Raw genomic sequence first — 19450 nt, 5'->3', positions numbered from 1 at the left:
GGGCTGAGACAACTGACCAGAGACACTGCCTTCCTACTGCTTCCCGGAGCACCAGGGTCGCAGGTGGGCTTGGGTGGTAGGGCAGAGCTGGGAGGCTGCCTCAGTCCCCAGAGGTGGGCGAGGTGGGATGGGATCTGAGGCGTCACTTAGAACCCTGGGTTCTGCTCTCTGCTGCCCTGGGCACCAGAAGGGGATAGGTGGGTGTCCTGGTGCTCCCAGCGGGCCTGCCCTGCCCTCTCCTGCCAGGATGGAATGGGATTCTCTCCCCATCCCAGGCTGCAGACCTGCCAGCTCTGCTGAAAGGGGAACCCCAATTGGGGTCAGGGCACAGGCATGTCACTTGGTTCCAGCCACTCTTAGAAGTAAAATCATTTATCATCAAAGCCATATTGCTTAACGTATGTGGGGGTGTGCGCATGGAGGTGGTGAGCGTGGGGGTCCCGGGATAGGTGGGGGACAGAAGCAAACCCATTCCTCACATAAGGGGCTCTTTGCCAAGAGATGATGGAGGTCACCTCCCTGCCAGCCCTACTCCTGAGGGTAGCTGGCGCTGGGAGACCGGGGACTTCCAGGAACGAGGGCGGGTGTCAGTGAGGAGCCGCCGCAAAGGGCAGGGGCTTCCCCTGACGCATCACTGCTGCTCCACCAGCCCCACAAACTTGCGAATGTCATGGGCGAGCAGCTCCGGCTCCTCAAAGGCAGCAAAGTGGCCCCCACGGGCCATGTAGGAGTAGGAGATGAGTTTCGGGTACTTGAACTTCATCCACTTTTCTGGGACGTGCAATAACTCACAAGGGAAGGCAGCAAAGCCTGTGGGCACATGGACCTTCATCCTGGAAGGGACAGAGATACCGCTGAGGGGGTAGGCTGTGGCCTGGCAGCCTGTCCCCCACAGCGGGGTGTCCTGGGGACTGGGGGGAGGGTCAGCCTCACTCCTCACCTCGGTTCCCCTTTCCCTTTGCTGTCCCGAGGGTCTTCATGTGAGTTTAGGAAAGGGGGACGGGGAAGTCCCAGGACCCTCAGTGCCACACCAGGCCAGCATCCTGGCCCCGGGGAGCCCCGGGGTTCCTTCCAGGAGCTACTTCTAAAGGCAGAGGGATTTCTCCGGACACCCCTGACCTTCAGCTTGTGCTCTCGTCCTGCACACCTGTGCACCCCGCAGGTCAGGCTGTGCTTTTTGGCCATAGAATGTCCTCCCTGAGCTCAAGACCAGCCCTCTCCTGGCTCCCTGCCTTGGGGGGCCCCTCCACAGAGACAGACTCACTGATGGTGCTTGTGAGCCAAAAAGTTGTTTCCCATGTTCTCCTTGTAGAAGCGCTGGGAGGAGGTGATGGTGCCCGTTGTCCAGTAGATCATGACGGTGGTCAGCAGGTCATCCAGGGAGAACTTCCTGCGGAAGCAGAAGGCCACTCCCAGCGCCAGGTGCAGTTGTACGATGACCAAGAGCCACCATTTTAGGCTGTGAGCATTTGCCAGGCCCCGTGCCCCTGGGGCTTCCTTCCCCAGACCTCACTGTGAGGGCAAGGGTGTTGTCCCCATGCCACAGGCAGGGCAGGCTGGGCCCAGCGTCACCATCTACCATGATGACAGGTAATGAAGGCAGAGTGCCGGCCATGTAGGTTCTCACTGTCATCCTGGGTGGAGTCAGCCCCCCTTCCCCCATCACCTGCAGAGGTTCTACCCAGCTGGGGAGGAGCAGGCGAGGTCAGCCAAGCCCAGGGGCCTTGAGCTGGTCACTGCAGGGATCCAGAGGCCTGTGAGCAGGATTCTGTACCCCTCTGCTCAGAGGCAGTGTCCTGTGTCCTCAGGACAGACTGTCCCTGGACCGTCCCAGAGGGGACAGCCCCTGCCAGGTCCTGCGCAGATGGTGGTCTCCCGGCACCTTCCGAGCCCCTGGACCTGCCCCAGTCTGGCCCCAGGAGCAGCAATTCCTGGGGTGGTTTTATTCACCATCCCCCAGCTTGCTCACGTGCCTCCTGCCAAACTTGGGTCATCCCGGGAGGGAGCCATGGGGCCCTGCAGAGATCCTCCACTCAGCATGAGACACCCATTTTTTCTCCAGCCTGGGGCTGCTGAGCTGGCAGACACTGCCCAGGCCGCAGGGCCACACACTCAAAGCGGCAGCTGTCACTTGGCGCTCGCTGTTGGCACACGTGGTCTGTGGACTCTGGAAAGCCCCTCATTCTCCCGGTGCTGGGGTCCCTCACCCCACTCTATGTCCAGAGACCCCCAGGGCCGTTCATGGCCTCCCCTCTGTCCACTGGTGCCCACTGGCTGTACCTCCTGGGCCCCCACTTTTCCCCACTACTCTCCCCCACCCCATTGTCCACCCCACCAGCTTGCACCCTTCACCCTGGAATAACTGCCCACTGTACCCACATCCTCTAGTTTCCATGACACTCACCCCTTCCGTGTCCTTTCCTGTGGCCTTCTGCCACCTGGCCCCACCTGACAGCCCATGGACCTGAGGGGACTCCAGCCCTGCTGATGGGTCTGTTATAAATCCGTGCTCTCGGACTTCAGCTGCCACCTCCTCGGAGGGTCCCAGCCCTCTGTGCCCACCCACAGCCTCCTGCCTTCCCTGCCTTTGTCTTTGAGGAGATCCAAGTCCACGGAGCGGCTACTCGCCGAGGCCCTCTCGGCTGGATTCCAACTTGGGGGCTTGGCGCCCCCACCCAGTGAGGATGGAGAGGAGGGTGATGGGTGAGGAAGCTGCTGGGGGCGAGAGGTGCACAGGGCCTCACCTCAGCAGGCCGCCGTCCTCCAGGTCTCGGAACTCCGAATTGGTCCACGTGGAAAACTTCTCTAGCAGGTAGGCAGCTAGTCCCACGGGAGAGTCATTCAGGGCACAGCCTGGTGTGGAAAGAAGCCAGAGTGACTCAGGCCCAGGACCAGGGTGCGGGCCATGAGAACTGGGGTGGTGCAAGCCCCACAGGGCGGTGCGACAGCCAGGGTGCCCGTGGTGGGCACAGCTCGGCCCTGATGTGGGCGTGCTCCTGCACCTCACTTCTTTCACCCTTGCCTCGGGATCTTTGTGTCTGATAAAGGGGTTGTGCCTCCCCAGGGCCTCCTGGGGATCCACACACTGTGGGCAGCTTCCATCAAACAGAAGGGTCCACAACTCTGGGTTTTGTGAGATCCAGAGGAGAAATAGATACGAATGCTGCTTTTTCAACGGTGGGGCTTTGGGTTTTTTTATGCTATGATTAGTGGAAAAATGAGAAACAACCTAAAAGTCCAAAATTAGGGATCAGTTACAAATAGATATTGATCCACCCACAAGCTAAAATATTGGGCAGGCATTAAAAATGCCTGGGACACAGCATGGGTGAGTTTCCCAAACATAATATCAAACAGAAGAAGCCAGACTCAAAAGAGGTACCTACTCTGGAATTCCGCTACCTATCTGTCCCAAGTCAGGAGGCTTGGGAAAAGCCACGTCTGGCAGAGGACGGGGCTTCTGGGCGGGTAGGTCATGTTCTGTTTCTGGTTATACGGACAGGTTCCCCTTGTGAAAATTCATCAACCAACATGTCAGCAAGTTTGTTTGAAGTCTGGGGACAAGGAAGGCAGGGCAGGATGGGAGGTGACAGGTGACGGTTATTTCTGTTTTGTGCTTTTCCCATCAATTCTTTGAAAGTGAGCGTGGATTACTTTTATACTCAGAGGGAAAACACTGGTTTGACGAAGCGCTGTTTTTATCATGAGTTGCCTAAAGTGTGCGGAGCAGGGGCCTGGCCTGAAAACTGTGAAAGGCTTTGAAATGGGCAAAACTATTCCTGGGTGCTTTCTGAGTGGGATTCAGGGAGTTCTCTAGTGGACCCACCCAGGCTAATGTGACTCTCTTCCTCTCTTCCTCTCTTCCCTTGACTCAGAGCTGTTTTATAGCTCTGGAAACTGTAGAAAACAGATAGTTATGCGAGTGATTCTTGTTCGTAGAGAAGCAAATGGAGATTTAATTGATTGTTGCAGTGGATTTGACGATTTGCATCTATTAGCCCATTAATTTTAGTGTTCCTAATTGCCTTCAAACTATTCTATTTTACATTCTACTGGTTTCTTTATTAATTAATGAGTTAAGGAAACCCTTTGACATGTGTTGATTTTACATTTGTATGGTTTTGTTTTGTATTTTACATGTTTTTTTAAAAAAATATCTTTTAACGGGGCCCTGGTGGTAGAAGGAGTTGCTGGGCTCTCCCTTGCTGTCATGGGGAGTCCCCCCAGGCCCTGGGGCACCCCATTCTCTGCCCCCACAATCCAAGAGGGACCAAACCCATCCCCCCCAACCCCCCCCCCCCGCTTCCTCCTCCCCCTCCCTCTCTCCATTCCTCAGGTGTGGAAGGATCAGGGGTCAAAGCCGCTAGGAATGTCAAATCTGCCAAATGGAATTGTTTGGGAGTTTGATGAGCATGCATTGACTCAGTTCTATGGAAAAATGCATTTAAGGGTCCAAAGAGCTCTGAGGTCCTTGAAAGAGGGGGCGACCCTGTGAGCAGTGTCCCTGGGGGTCGGTGAGGCCTCCCCTGGTTTGGAGACTTCTTGAATGGAAAGGGTGTAACCGCCTCCCTTGCGCCTGGTGGAGACGGCCACTGAGCTGGGCCCGGGCCCGGTCACTCACCCACGGTGTCCGGCTTGGTGCTCTGGATATGCATGTAACCGCTCTCCCTCAGTATGCTGTATAAAATCTTCTCCTTCAAGGGGTACATCAGCTCTATATCCCTCTCAGTGTAGCCAAAAAGCTTCCGGAAACGTGGTCCCAGGAAAAGGGTCAGGGTGTAGAAATTTCTTGAAATGAAGGCCATGTTCAAGTGCAGGCCTTTCACGTGGCTGAGGGCAGAGAGGGGCCAGGTGAGGCTGGGCTGGTCGGTGTCGAGGGAAGTGGGGAGGGAAGAAACGCAGGAGGAAAAGGCCACCAGGGCCAGCCCCTTCGGCATCTGCCCCTCTTGCGTGGCCATGTGAGGTGAAGGGGCAGGGCAGGTTGGTGAAAAAACACAAAGTTTCTAGAAAGTTCTAATCAAGTCGCTCCCAGGGTTTGGTCCATCAGAAAGGTTTATTCCCTGACCTTCCCCTCCTCTAACTGTCATTCTGCGTGACACCAAATGGAGGGGGATCCATGTCAAAGTGCCCCAGGCAGAGCTGAATGCCAGTGAGCAGTCCTGCCTCTCCCTTGGGCTCAAAGCATCCTAGCCGGAGGAGGCTCCAAGGCTCAGACACTGTCCAGGCAGGGCCCTGCATGAGTAACCCTGCCACGCTGCACAGATGTCCTCCTTGTGGATGCTGTGCACACACCTGCACGCACACACCTGGAAGGGACCCTCACCTGGGCACCAGCTGGGCCATGTTGGTGCAGATCAGGGACCCCCAGTCCCCACCTTGAATATAGAATTCCTGGAAGCCCAGCCGCAGCATCAGCTTATAGAAGATCCTGGCAGTGGCCACTGAGTTGAGGCCTGGTTGTCAGAGGGGAAAAGAGAACAGGGTCAGGTAAGGCCACTCCTTGGGTCCTCCATGTCCTATGAAAATTTTCACGCCCCCTTGTCCCAGGCTAGGCAAGAGCAGCTCAGGAGGAAAGAAGGAATCCTGGGGCCCAAAGGTGGGGTGCCCAATGCCTGCCTTGGTGGACAGGGAGTGAGCTTCTGCGGGCCCACATGCTGTGTGGGGCTTGGTCAGCTTGCTGGCCTAGAACAGTCCTGGGCCCAGGTGTGGACCTCCTTCCTAGTGGGGAGTTCCTCAGGACATTATAGTCCAGGTCCCTGAGTCAGCACTGAACAGTCGTGACCTTGACTGTGGGAGTCAGGGCCCCGCCCAGTCCCTGGCCCACCACAGCCCTCAGATTCTGAGAGGATGCCGGGCCCTCAGCGTGGTGACACGCCCTCCTGGCTTCGCTGCCCTCCTTCCCCCACCTCCACAGGCTCTGAAGGAAGCTGTCCCAGATGAGTCCCTGCCTCATTCTCCCAGGAGAGCCCGGAGGGCAAACCTGGCACCCCCAGGTGAGGCGGGGGCGGGTCCCGGCCTCCAGCAGCCTCCCTACCCTTCTTGGAGGCTGCCTCTGAGAAGCCGTAGCCAGGAATGGAAGGGCAGATGACTTCAAACACGTGCTCCTCGCTCAGGCCATGAGTCTTGGGGTCAGTCAGGAGCGGGATGATTTTATAAAACTCATAGAAGGAGCCGGGCCAGCCGTGCACCATCAGCAGGGGCTTTGCGGTGCGGCCGGGGGGCAGCTGCGGGGGCTTCACGTGGATGAAGTGGATGTCCAGCCCTGGGGAGACAGAACATAGTCAGGGTGGGGGAGAGGGGGACAGCGCCCTGCAGCCGGGAAAGCGGCAGTCATGGCCCTCAGGGTCCCCAGTGAGGCTCTGCACCCTCCGGAGCGCAGACAGTGGGGGCCGCCACCTCGTCCGCGCCGCCAACACTGGCCGAGCGCTTACTCCGCACTCCAGCTGCGTGGGTGCCCTTGCCCAGCCTTCACGGCCATCCTGCCAGGGAGGCGCTTTCCTACGGCCCATTCACGTGAGAGCTTGAGCTCTGGGAGGCCAAGGCCACAGCCGTGCGTGCACCATGGTGCTCCTAGGCGCAGAACGGTTCCTGGCACACAGCAGGGCTCAGGAAACACCTGCTTAATAATTTAAAAATAGCAGGGGGTGGGGGGAAGGGAAAGACCCATATATATAGCAACAGAGAATTAAATAGATTATAGTTTAACAGTATCCTGGAATATAATACAATTTGTAAACAGTCATATATATATGCACATATTTATATTGTGTGTATATGAATTTTAAAGGATAAATTACAAAAAATGTAAAAAAAATAATTTCTCTCTGAGCAGGAGAATTTCAAGTGCTTTCATTTTCTTTTTTGTGTTACGTGCACTTTCTACTTTTTCTACCATGGACATATATTAAACACATAACTTTTCTGTAAGTGGAGAAAATATGTTCAAGGTAGAGTGCTGGACATGTGCAGCAGCATCCTGGCCGGGCAGGTGAGCGGGTCCCAGGCTCCTCTGGAGACTCTTGGTGAGCAGCACTGTCCCGGGCCCGGGGCCCGGGTAGCAGCTGGGACGTCATGGCAGACAAGAGCAGGGCAGCTGTCCCACCTGGAACCCTCCACCACGAGGGCCGCAGTTGACAGCCCAGCCTAGCTAATTCTGGTCTGTTGTTGATTCATTATAGCAATAATACATATTTATGGCAGGAAACAGAAACCAGACAAATCAAAACGTGAAAAAAATCACATGTAATTCTACTATCTGAAGAGAACATTGCGTTGCCTGTCAAAACTTTTTAAAAAATAAATTTAACATTTTGGAACAATTTTAGATTTCTAGAAAAATATAAAGATAGCACAGGAACTTCCCATATACCTCTACCCGGTTTTCCTACTATTTGTTACAATGAATGAACCAGAACTGATATGTGAATAACTAAAGTCCATACTTAAGTTTTTATTTTTAAAATTTGATGGGGTAAAGAACATGTAACATAAGACCGACCCTCTGCACACATTTTTAAGTGTGTAATATTGTTATCTATAGTTTCAGTGTACAGCGGGTCTCTGGAACTACGCATTTTGCATAACTGACTCTTTATATCTATTAACTAGCAAGTCCTCATTTCCCCTCTCCCAGCCTGACACTTTGAGATTCCTCCTATCAATGGGATCATGCAGTATTTTTCCTTCTATGGCTGGTTTAATATCTTCAAGGTTCATCTACGTTGTCATGCGGCGGCGGCTTCCTTCTTTCTAAGGCTGAGCAATATCGGCATATACATGCAATGGACTCTCATTCAGATTCCTCAGTCTTTCCCTAATGGCCTTTTTTCTGTTCCAGGACACATTACATTCACTTGTCATGTCTCCTTAGGCTCCTCTTGGCTGTGACAGTTCAGACTTTTCAAAAATGCTTAGAGAATACAGCTTCCTTTTAACAAAAATAGAATCTTACATACATTCTATTTTGGAACCTTATTTTTTTCACTTAACAATATATCCTGGGCATCCTTCTCTGTTGCTAAATTTACTCCCATTCTACAGTTTATTTTAGTAGATAATCTTACCTCCTTTTGAGCATGCCGCATGATATGCAATGATTTTTATTCACGTTCTATCACATGATTAGGGCATAAAATTAGAAAAAACTCAAAACCCATCTATACATACATGGTTGCGTGTACATGGACTGTCCCTGGGGAGGAAGCTGGGGGCAGGGGGAAGGGCTGAGAGGGAGACTCCTTTTCACTGTGTATCCTTCTGTACTCTTTGAATTTTAAATATATGAATTTTTAAAATGAAGAAGAAGTGCTAAAAGCCCATGCCTCATCATTCGCCCTTGGAAGAAGAAATGTTCTCTTGGCTTCTCTATAGATCTGTGGTGCCCACAGGATGCTCTATGCCTGGCTGCTGGGTTAGGAGCCAAGGCGGGCTCAGAGGCAGTGCTGGGCCTGGTTGGGGGTGAGGGGAGTCTGGGGAGTGAGGTCATGGCCTAGGGCCCAGCTGGGATGGGTGGGAAGTCTGGAGAGATGGGACCTAGCCCTGAACCTCCACCTCCCTGGGACTCTCTCCATCCCTCTGAGGGGACGGGGCGGGCACCCCTGGAGGCCACTGCAGAGACTGATGTGCGGTGGGAGTCCCAGGACCGGGGCTGGAGCCAGAAGCCCACTGCAGACCAGGCAGGATGAATGATGAGGCCAGTGAGGACGGTGACAGAATATTGGGGTGGGATCAGAGGTTGAACCTTGAGCAGCCCAGAGCACAGGGGTCAGGGCGGGGGCTGGGAGGACCTCAAAAAGGTCCAAACATGAGAGAGGAGGACAGCAGCATTCAGAGGGTGAGGAGGGAGGCCTTGTGGACCAACCCCAGGCTGGGGAGCCAGGAAGAGAGCTGTGTTGAAGGCTGGCTGGGCCCGGGAATGGGAGGCAGCCAGCTTAGCACTGTGGGGCTGGGCAGACAGCATGAGAACCTGGGCTCCAACTGTTGCATTTTCTGGGATTTCTCATTCTTTTGGCATTCTGGTGAGGTTTTACCTTCTAAATACATCTCAATGACCAATAACTGGAGTCTGGGTCTTCCCAGCTTTGTCTGAGTCACGTCTAGTGTCTAAAAAAGCTGTTCCTATGACATCCGTCCCCCTCCAGCTGGTGTTTTGGAAACATACCTTCAATCTTAGTCTTGAAGTGAGGGTATCTGTTGAGAACCTCCACCTGCTTCTTCCAGTCAAATTCGTTCTGCCAGTGGGACAGGATTTTCTTCAGATAATTGGAGTTGAAACCGTAGTGGAAGCGGCTGTCCTCCAGTGGTGGGCTTAAACGAGCCTTCTTGATCCTTTGGTGTAAATCCTGGAGCAAAATGCAGGACCCCAAGGAGAGAGGGGTGGGAGGGGCAGAGCACAGAGAGTCTGAGCAAACCCTGCAGCCACCAGACACAGCGCCCCAGCAGAGGCGGAGCTGGAGGAGGCCGTTGGTCTGCAGGCTTAGCTCTGGGCTGTCAGGTTCATCCCAGAAGAAACCTGTTGTTTTCCACAACAGTGGCTGTTTGGAAAGCATGTGTTCTTTACTTTTGACTTCTGGTTTACTTCTCATGTTTCCGTTTTAAATGTATGAACAATACACATCTTTAATTTATCCACGCTTCTATGTACAGGAGATGACAAACCTTTTTGGAAAAGGGCCAGAGAGCCAGTATTTTATTTAGGTTTTTTGAGCTGAAGCTGCTGGGCTCTGTCCCTGGGGTTTGGAAGCTGCCGCAGGACAGACAGCATGTGGTGATGGCTGTGTTCCAGCCAAGCTTCACTCATGGACACTGACTCTGAATGTCATAGAATTTGCACATGTCATGAATACCCTTCTTCTTTTGATTTTTTTCCAACCATTTAAAACTATTCTTAGCATGGGACCTATATAAAAACAGGTGGCAGGATGGATTTGTCCCATGAGGTGTGTTTTGCCAACTCTGATATACAGCATTGGATAATGGTTATAACTCACTCAGGATAAAAATTACAGACCAGACTGAGGCACAAGTCTAAGGGGCATCCATCGGACCAAGAGACCAGCCCTAGCTGGAGAAAGTTGAAGTCAGCTCATGGATCCTTCCCAGAGTGCCTTCCCCAAGCATGTCAGTCACCCCCCAAACATATGTTGGAAATCAGGCTCTGAGTCTAAGAACTCACTAAAGTATTGTCAGGGCTCAGCCTCTGTCCTGAATAGCGAATCCTTAGTAAGTCCTACCCAGGGAGCTGAACCCGCTTTCTCTTGGATGCAGCCTGGCTTCTGCTTTTCAATAATCCCTTCTTTCCAGAACTCTCATGATGTTTTTCTGGGCTCTTCTTATGGCATTTATCCTAATAAATCTGTTAGTTAACTTTTCTCTGTGCACTTTTCTTTTCTCAGCTACTGAACTATAGGCTCCGTGAGGGAAGAACCTCTCTGTCTTCCAAGCACCTACAGTGTGCAGGCACTACAGACACCCACAGAAGGAAAGCCAGGTTGGGTGGGACCTTGGATGTCAAGCCTGCATCTCAGGGCAGCCCACTGCCAGGTCCCGCCTGTGCGGAGAAAGACGCAGGCTTTGTGGAGAAAGACGCAGGCTTTGGAGTTTGACAGATCTGAAGCCAAATCCAGCTTACGATCTGTGCCACCTTGGGTAAATTGCGCTACCTCTCTGATCTTCAGTTTCTGAGATGAGAACTATGGACCTTACCCTACAGGGTTACTGCAGGGACTGAACAGGACCACGAATGGCCGGCCAACAGTAGGTGCTTAACCAATGCGGCCCGCAGCAGGTTCTCTGTGCTCCAGCATTTTCTGTCACCACGGTCTGCTATTGGCTAAGATCTCTGCCCAGGACCTGACGAAAGCCTGCTAACCTTCTCTTACACACTCAGGCCCCAGGTTTCAGATGGGACACGAAGGAGGAGAAACAGCTGCTTTCTGTGACCTTTGATGCATGAAACTGGGTGCAGCTGGCACCACCACCCCCGGGCACTTTCCCAAGCTCTGTCCCCTCCCTGGTCCCAGCCTAAGGCCTACTCCCAATCTCAGGGAAGCCACAGAAGGGGCTTCCTTCCCCCTCTGCTCAGTCCTGCTGGGAACGAGGGGCCTTACATTGATCTCCTCGTCAGATGTTTCCACCTTGAAAGGGCGAATGCTCTCATCCTCCTGGGCTGTAGGCCTCGGCCCAGGCCCCCACCATCCGTCTCCAAGTGGCAGCGTTTCCTCTTTGTCGCGGGAGACGAACCAGTAGATGATGAAGCCCAGCACTGCGGCAAGGAGGATTTCCAGCCACATGGCTCCTGCAGGAGGGGTGAGCAAGTCCATCAGCCACAGAACCACCAAGCCAGGCCCTGGCCCAACCCCTGATTTTATGTACTTTCGACCCCCCCCAAAAAAAAAAAGTATAGAAAAATAGGCAAAACAATAGAAAAAGAGACAAGAATCACCCATAATCCTTCTGAGCTATGAAATCCATTCATCAGATTGAGACAATATGAACCTGAGTTGGCTCCTACACAGCCCCGGGTGTGGGGGCTGCCTTTCTGAGGCTCATGTTTCTCGGAGGGTGGGCCTTTCTGCTCTAGAAGCTCCTCTCCACCCTGTGATGCCCTCCCCCATGGGAGGAGCAGCAACTTCTCTGAGTGGTGGGCTCAAGAGAGGGAATGGAGCCAGGCTCAGCCCCTTGCTGTGTCTGTCTGAGAGGGTCCTGTCCTTGGGATGTGTGTAAAGGGCAAAGGGGGAGGTCTGAAGTGCTGGAAGGTTAAGTTCAGTTCAAACGACACAATCCACCCATTTAAAGTGTACAATCCAATGCTTTTTAGTCTGTTTACAGGTTTGTAAAACCAAACCACAATTTCCGAACATTTTCATCACCACAGAGAGAGACCTTATACCCTTTAGCTATCACCTCCTTAATGCCGCCCACCCAGGTCATTAACTTACTTTCTGTCTATAGATTTGCCTATGACATTTCTTCTTCCTTTTTAAAAAAATTCTCAGCTGAGGATATTTTAAAATTGGATTTAGAGAGAAAGGAAGGGAGAGAGAAAGAGAGAAACATTGATGTGAGAGAGAAACATTGATTGGTTGCCTTTTGTATGCACCCTGACTGGGAACCGAACCCTCAATCTAGGTATGTGCCTTGACAGGGAATTAAATGAACCTGCAACCTTTTAGTGTTCAGGGCGATGCTCCAATCAAGTCACCCAGCCAGGCTACATCTCATATGAATGTGTTTAATCCCATTTGTCTGACTCCCATGTCTTTTCTTCTCAGAAGGGAAGAAAGAAGAGCTTAGTTCCTGTGCATCAGTACCAGGAAGACACTGGCCATCATTGCTATCTCCTAGCTCCTCATCTTCCACAGTCCCAGGGAAGTAACCCACAGAAGGTTCATGTTCAGAAAAATGTGTATGAATGTGGGCACAGTTCCCCTGCCAGAGCCAGAGGAGGTTCTGCTGGACAATCCAAGGAGAAAGCATCCTGTCAAGGCCTCAGCACAGCCACCCCCAGCTCCACCGACTGTCCTGGAAACCCGAGGCAGGGAGGATCTTGCTAGGAAACCCACCCTAGTGTGCCCTCAATTCCCCACAGGGCCCTGGTGGGGGCTTGCTGAGGCCCTGAAGTTTGCTCCTGCCAAGAGCTGACCCTCAAAACTGAGCATTGGGCCACCAGAGGCTGTTTCTTGAAATAATCATCTATAGTGGTAGAGAAATGGAACTTCTTGACAGGGAAACATTGGGGTTGGCTCCCTCCTCCTCCCTGCACCACAGTGGAAATCTAATGCCCTGTCTCTTTCCGTGACCCCGTTGGTCTCCCAGATCCCACACTCAGTCCCTGGAGCCACTTCTGATTCTTTTCTCACCCCTCCCCCCCATCACCAAGTCCTGATGCCACTCAGATCCAGCCCCTCCACGCCCAGCTCCCTTCTCTGAACCAGAGTCCTTGTTACCCCCATTTAGATGACTGTGACAGCTTTCCAAGCTTTCCAAGCACATCTCTCAGGCCACTGGCATATTTCTTAGAATCCACAGCAGCATTCTCATTAGGAGCCATATCCAGTGTGTCCACCATTAAACTTCCATCTCCCCTTTTCAAGTACCACTTGGCTCAAGGATGATGCTTTAGAGCCACAGATCTCAGATTACAAACCAGGCTTTAATACAGTGTGCTAATGTGGCACCTCGTAACCTCTCTTTATTTAATGGCGGGTATTAAATCCACACCAAGTAAGGTGTTCTGGTTAGCCCATTGTAACAGGCGTCGACTGTCTGCCAGTGGGTTTTCAAGAGATGTGATAAGTCACGGTCCGTGCAAGGAGCTAAATTCATCAAAATTGACTTTCCTTTTCATGTATGTAAGGCAAGGATCAGGGCAGGCAAGGATTTTGCCCCAAATCCCACCGCAATTGTGAGGATTAGAATTTGTAGCCAAAGCATTCCCTGTCACTAGGCATGTTGCACCCCGCCCCCCACCTCCGCCATTCCTGCCTCTCCTCCACATCTGTTTCTAGCCTCAAACCCCAGAGACAGGTGAGCCACGACTGCACGGGTCCCGCGGCCCTCTGCCCCAGCGTTCCTCCCAGGCCTGCATAGCTTTTCCAAAAACTGAAATAGTGATAAACGAGACCCTCCCCTACCTGGCCCATTGGAGCAGAGGTCCAATGGGGAACGAGGTGGCGAGTCAGCGAGCCCTTAAGAGGCGGGGCCTCGGAATATGACCAATCGGAGCTTGGCCGCTCGGCTTAACTCCGCCCCCGCGCTCGCCGGGCTAGGATGAGAACCGGGCCCCCCCAACGCCGGGGGTGCGGAGGGTCCAGGGCGCTGCGGCTGCGCTTAGGCCCCTGAAACTCCCCGCCAGGGCGCTGCTTTACTTAGAGTACGACAAGCGAAGGTTTGAGGCTCAGGAGAGAGGGTGCCGCTCTGCCCGCCCACTCCCTGCGCAAAGCAGGTGAATGTGCGAGACCAGCTCGTGGCTTCCTACCCAGGTTGGGCCGGTAGAAGCAACATCGCCCACAATGGGCACCAGGGACTGCTCCCCGGGAAGCCCAAGGCCAGCTGGACTCTGGCAGCAGCAGACTGGTTTCGGGGGGGCGGGGTACTAGGCAGGTAGGTAGGTGACAGCCTCGCCTCTCAGCCACTTCGCACCTGAGGAAGAAGAAGGCTGAGTCAGCCCAGCCTCCATGGGGCAGACCAGGCGCTCGGCAGCCTTGAGTCCAACCCCGTTTCATGGCTGGGAAACGGGCTGGGTTGGGGGAAGCGCCTCGCTCCAGGTTGCCGCACATCTGGAATAAAGGGAGGAGAGTCACTGCGCTCCCTGCCCTCTATCTTCTCCAGGGCAGGGTTTCTCAGCCTCAGCACAACTGGTATTTTGGATGAGATAATTCTTTGCTCTGAGGGCTGTCCTGTGCATTGTACGGTGTTTAACAGCATCCCAACCTCTACCCACTAGAAGCCAATAGTACTCCTTTCCCTGAGTTGTGACAACCAAACATGTCTCCAGACGCTGCCAAATGTTCTCCGGGGTGTGGGGGTGGGGGGCTGCCCTCAGGTGAGGACCCATGCTGTAGATCCGTGGTTCTACTTTAGAATGTGTTAGAATCACCTGGGGAGCTTGTTAAATTGAGTTTCTGATTCAAGGGATCTGGGGTAGGGGTGGAGAATTTGCATTTCTAACGAGTTTCCAGGTGATGCTGTTCTGGTGACCATACTTGGAGAACTGGATTGTAAACTCTAAGAAGGCTTGTCTATCTGTCTTGCTGTCCAAGGTATCCCATCGAGCACCAAGCCCAGTTCTGGCAGATGCAGGGAGCCCACCAACAGTTGTCGAAAGAGCACTTGGGCCTGAGGTGGGAGGAACCCTGGCTCTTCTACAGGATCAAGAAGAAAGGCAAAGAGAAAACGCCATCGCCAAGGTAACAGGTGGACAGAGAACTCCAGAATCTCTCCCTGCCCGCAAACTGGTGAGTTGGTCCCATGTGGGAGGCTGGATACCCCAAACTGCCCTCCTAGTTATGATCCTCTGCATCCATGGTGTCTTCAGATATATACCCAGAAATGGAATCGCTGGGCCATAAGGCAGTTCCACTTTTAATTTTTTGAGAAATGTTCATACTGTTTTCCACAGTGGCTGCACCAATCTTCATTTCCACCAAGAGTGCATAAGAGTTCAGTTTTCTCCGCCTCCTCGCCACCACTTGTTTGTGGATTTATTGATCATAGCCATTCTGACAGGTGTGAGGTGATCTCCCATTGTGATTTTAATTTGCATTTCTCTGATGATTAGTGATATCAAGCATCTTTTTATATGTCTATTGGCCATCTGTATGTTCTCTTTGAAGAAGTGTCCATTCAGGTACTCTGTCCATTTTTAATTGGATTTTTTTGGTTTTGACTTGTATGAGTTCTTTATAAATTTTAAATATTAACCTCTTATCGATGTATCATTGGTGAATATCTTCTTCCATTCAGTAGGTTGTCTTCTCATTTTGTTGATGGTTTCCTTTGCTGTGCAAAAACATTTTAGGTTTGCCCTGGCTGGTGTGGCTTGGTGGATTGAGCACCAGCCTGTGAACCAAAGGGTTGCCAGTTTGATTCCCAGTCAGGGCACATGCCTGGGTTGCAGGCCAGGTCCCCAGTTGGGGGTGTGGGAGTTGCAACCGCACATTGATGTTTCTCTCGCTCTCTTTCTCTCTCCCTTCCCCTCTCTCTAAAAATAAGTAAATGAAATCCTAAAAATATATTTAAAAAATTTTTAGGATTATGGAGTTCCATTTATTTATTTTTTCTTTTGTTTTCCTTGCCCAAGGAGATATATCAGAAAAAATATTGCTAAGATAAATGTCAAAGGTTTTACTGCCTGTTTTCTTATAGTAGTTTAATGGTTTCAAGTCTTATGTTTAAGTCCTTAATCCATTTTGAGTTTATTCTTGCATGTGGTATAAGAAGGTGTTCTAGTTTCTTTTTTTTACATGTATCTGTCCAATTTTCCCAACACCATTTATTGAATGTCTTTCCTCCATGATATGTTCTAGCCCCTTTGTCATAGATTAAGTGACCATATAGGTGTGGGTTTATTTCTGGGCTCTCCATTCTGTTCCTTTGATCTATGTGTCTGTTTTTCAAAAACAGCTTATTTCTATTGTATTTTTTCCATTACCATTTATCCCCCTTAGACCCTCTTCCACCCCAACCCACTCCTGTCCCCCCTGTAGTCACTGCACTGTTGCCTGTATCTATGTATCTGTTTTTATGTCAGTACCATGCTGTTTTGATTACTATGGTCTTGTAGTATAGTTTGCTATCAGGTTGTTCTTCTTTCTCAAGATTGTTGTGGCTATTCGAGATCTTTTGTGGTTCCATATAAATTTTTGGGTTCTTTGTACTAGTTCTGTGAAAAAAAAATGCCCTTGGTATTTTGATAGGAATTGCATTCAGTCTATAAATTGCTTTGGGGAGTATGGTCATTTTAATGATGTTAATTCTTCCTATCCATGAACATGGTATATGCTTCCATTTATTTGTATCATCTTCAATTTCTTTCTTAGTGTGTTATAATTTTCCAAGTACAGGTCCTTTACCTCCTTGGCTAAATTTATTCCTGGATATTTTATCATTTTGGGGGGAACAATTATAAATGGGATGTTTCTCAGTTTCCCTTTCTGATAGTCCATTATTGGTGTATAAAAGTATAACCAATTTCTGAATGTTTATTTTGTTTCCTGCTACTTTACTGAATTCATTTATCAGTTCTAATAGTTTCTTGGTGGAATCTTTAGGGTTCTCTATGTACAGTATCAAGTCATCTGTAAATAATCGCAGTTTTACTTCTTCCTTTCCAATTTCTTCTTCTTGTCTCATTGCTGTGGCTAGGACTTCCACTACTATGTTGAATAAGAGTGGTGAAAGTGGACATCACTCTCTTGTTCCTGACCCCTCCCATGCATACCCAGGCCCCAGCAGAGGCAACCACAAACTATGGATTGCTTTGTAGCTCCTAACAGGTAGCCCAGGGCTGGTCACAGTCAGTATCTGACATTGATCTGCACTGGAGTCCCTCCCAAAAGGCCACAGAACCAACACACCTGGTGGTGGGCACCAGACTCTGTGGGGGCTGATTCTGCTTTGCATGGTCAGCGTCCACAGAGCAGCTTATACACTGTGGTCAGGGTAAATCTAATCAGCCAGCCTGCAGGTCAACCCCACCCACCCACTGATGGGCCAACAGCAGTCAAGACTCAACTACAATAGGAAGGTTCACAAAACCCACACAAGGGACATTACTGGAGCACTTAGCTCAGGTGATCAAGGCGACTGTGCCATTGAGCCCCACAGGACACCTACTACATAAGGCTACTCCAAGACTGGTAGACATAGCAGATCTACCTAATACACAGAAACAAATACTGAGAGGCAGCCAAAATGGGGAGACCAAGAAACATGCCCCAAATGAAAGAACAGGGAAAATCCCCAGAAAAAGAACTAAATGAAATGGAGGCAAGCAATCTACCAGATACAGAGTTCAAAACAATGGTTATAAGGACGCTCAAGGAACTTAGGGGAAGAATGGACGAACTCAGTGAGAACTTCACCCAAGAGATCGTAAGCATAAAAAAGGATGTAGAAACCATATGAAAGAACCAATCAGAAGTGAAGAATACAATATCTGAAATTAAAACTACACTAGAAGAAATCAACATCAGATTAGATAAAGCAGAGGATCAAACCAGCTATTGGGAAGACAAGGTAGAAAAAAACACCCGATCAAAGCAGCAACAAGAAAAAATAATTTTTAAAATGATGATGGTTTAAAGGACCTCTAAAACAATATGAAATGTAACAACATCTGCATCAGAGGGATACTAGAAGGAGGGGAGAGAGAGCGAAAGCGCGCGTGAGAGAGGGACTGAGAACCTATTTGAAGAAATAATGACTGAAAGTTCCCTCGTGATTACAATGTGGAGAAAGGGGACAGAGAGGTCTGTATGTGGCCTAGAAAAGAGAGCCCTGAAGAGTAAGACCTGGGCAGGTGCATTGACACAGCTCAGGGGTGCACTGAGCAGTCACTGCAGGGATGCTCTGTTATGAGCCTGGGTGGCCCAGGTTAACAGACCTCCCCATTGCCTGAATGCTGCCCCTCAAGTGTGGCAACCCACCCGGGCTCTGATCCCTTACTCAGTGAGGTCTACTGATTCAGAAGTCAGCCACAAGCAGATGTAATCCCATTAGGTTACTGAAAACATGTTATCTATCTCCCAGTCCACTGTATATCGAGTATTAGGCAAATACCTTGTGAGTTCTGGGAAGCAGGGTGGTCCACCTGGGTGTTATCTTCTGAGGAGCCAGCCTGGCTTACGTGTAAAACCCCCATTCCATGGGATACTTCCTCCCCAAACAGCAAGTCTGACTACCTTTGACTTTAAAACTGGAACACCTTGGAGTTTACAATAAGGGAGCATCTAGGGTTCAAGTAGTTCAAATCCCAGCTCTACCATTTACTAGTTGAGAGGCTTTGGGCAAGTCACCAAATCACTGAGCATTTATGACCTTGTCTGTAAAATGGAGATAATAACGCTGACCTTCAAAGCCTGGCTCAAAGCAGGTGCTCCGCCCAATCCCTTATTGCTGTGCGGGATGTCTGTGCTGGAAGACACCCCAGAGGGACTCTGTCCCTATTAGATTATGTAGCCCATGCCCCACAGCCCCATCACAGTTTTTGTGTATTGGTAGGCTGGAATTAAGACAGTGCACGGTGTGGGCACCTGTGGTCCGGGGCACCTGCTGTCCTTCACGTGTGTCCTCCTCGAGGACTGACTTGGGAGGATGAAGAACAGCACAGGCCCTGTCCATCTCTAGCTGTCAGCCTTTTCCCAGACATGTCCCTGGGGGTAGGCTCAGCTCTTTGTTTTCTATCTGCCCAGAGAACTTATATTCTCCGCATCAGGGGGCAGAATTTTGTTTGCTAAGACTCCATGTTTCCAGGGAGAGAGCTATATTTATCTCTTCCATGTGGTCAGCTCCTGCTGGTTTAGAAAATATTCTAATCACTTCGAAATAACACCACTCAGGAGACGCTATGAAAAATCCACAAGCATTGATAATACAACTTGGGAGTGCCTGCTTTGTTATGCTTGCGCCTGAAATTAGAGCTTAATTCGTCCACCCCAAAAGTTCCAGAAATACATTTTATCCGATTAGATTGTTGCTTTGTTTTTGAGTGCACTTTTCCAGAATAGTGACAAAATACTTTGCTGAGGAGGATGGGGGAAGGGAAGCCTTTCTGAATAAAGGCATTTTTTCCCTTATAGCCACAATACCCTTCCTAAAAAAAATGATTAGCTTGCTGAGTAAGGAAAGTGTAGTTTTTGTTGTAAAACAGCCTATTTTGTTTAAACACACTAACTGGAGGACAATGGTCATTTACTTATAAGAGGCTGTGCTTATAGGGAAACCTGAT

At 50.6% G+C, this 19450-nt stretch overlaps 1 protein-coding gene across 1 annotated transcript in view; it reads right to left on the bottom strand.

The window, feature by feature from the left end:
• Window positions 1–356: 356 nt before the first annotated feature.
• EPHX1 (epoxide hydrolase 1) overlaps window positions 357–19450 on the bottom strand; it is a 30421-nt gene continuing 11327 nt past the window's right edge. The window contains exons 2-9 of the mRNA XM_090263544.1: window positions 11109–11296; window positions 9161–9341; window positions 6035–6262; window positions 5324–5453; window positions 4622–4830; window positions 2745–2853; window positions 1265–1390; window positions 357–833 (exon numbers count right to left, since the gene is read on the bottom strand). Coding sequence (XP_090119670.1) covers window positions 632–833; window positions 1265–1390; window positions 2745–2853; window positions 4622–4830; window positions 5324–5453; window positions 6035–6262; window positions 9161–9341; window positions 11109–11291 — 1368 coding nt within the window. The 5' untranslated portion in view covers window positions 11292–11296 and the 3' untranslated portion in view covers window positions 357–631. The remainder of the gene's footprint in view (window positions 834–1264; window positions 1391–2744; window positions 2854–4621; window positions 4831–5323; window positions 5454–6034; window positions 6263–9160; window positions 9342–11108; window positions 11297–19450) is intronic.

The sequence above is a fragment of the Furipterus horrens genome, unplaced genomic scaffold (genome assembly GCF_987537825.1).
Source record: "Furipterus horrens unplaced genomic scaffold, mFurHor1.1.pri manual_scaffold_15, whole genome shotgun sequence".
NCBI classification, from domain to species: domain Eukaryota; kingdom Metazoa; phylum Chordata; class Mammalia; order Chiroptera; family Furipteridae; genus Furipterus; species Furipterus horrens.
Note: the sequence above shows the minus strand (reverse complement) of the source record. Positions and strands in the feature narration are given on the sequence as shown.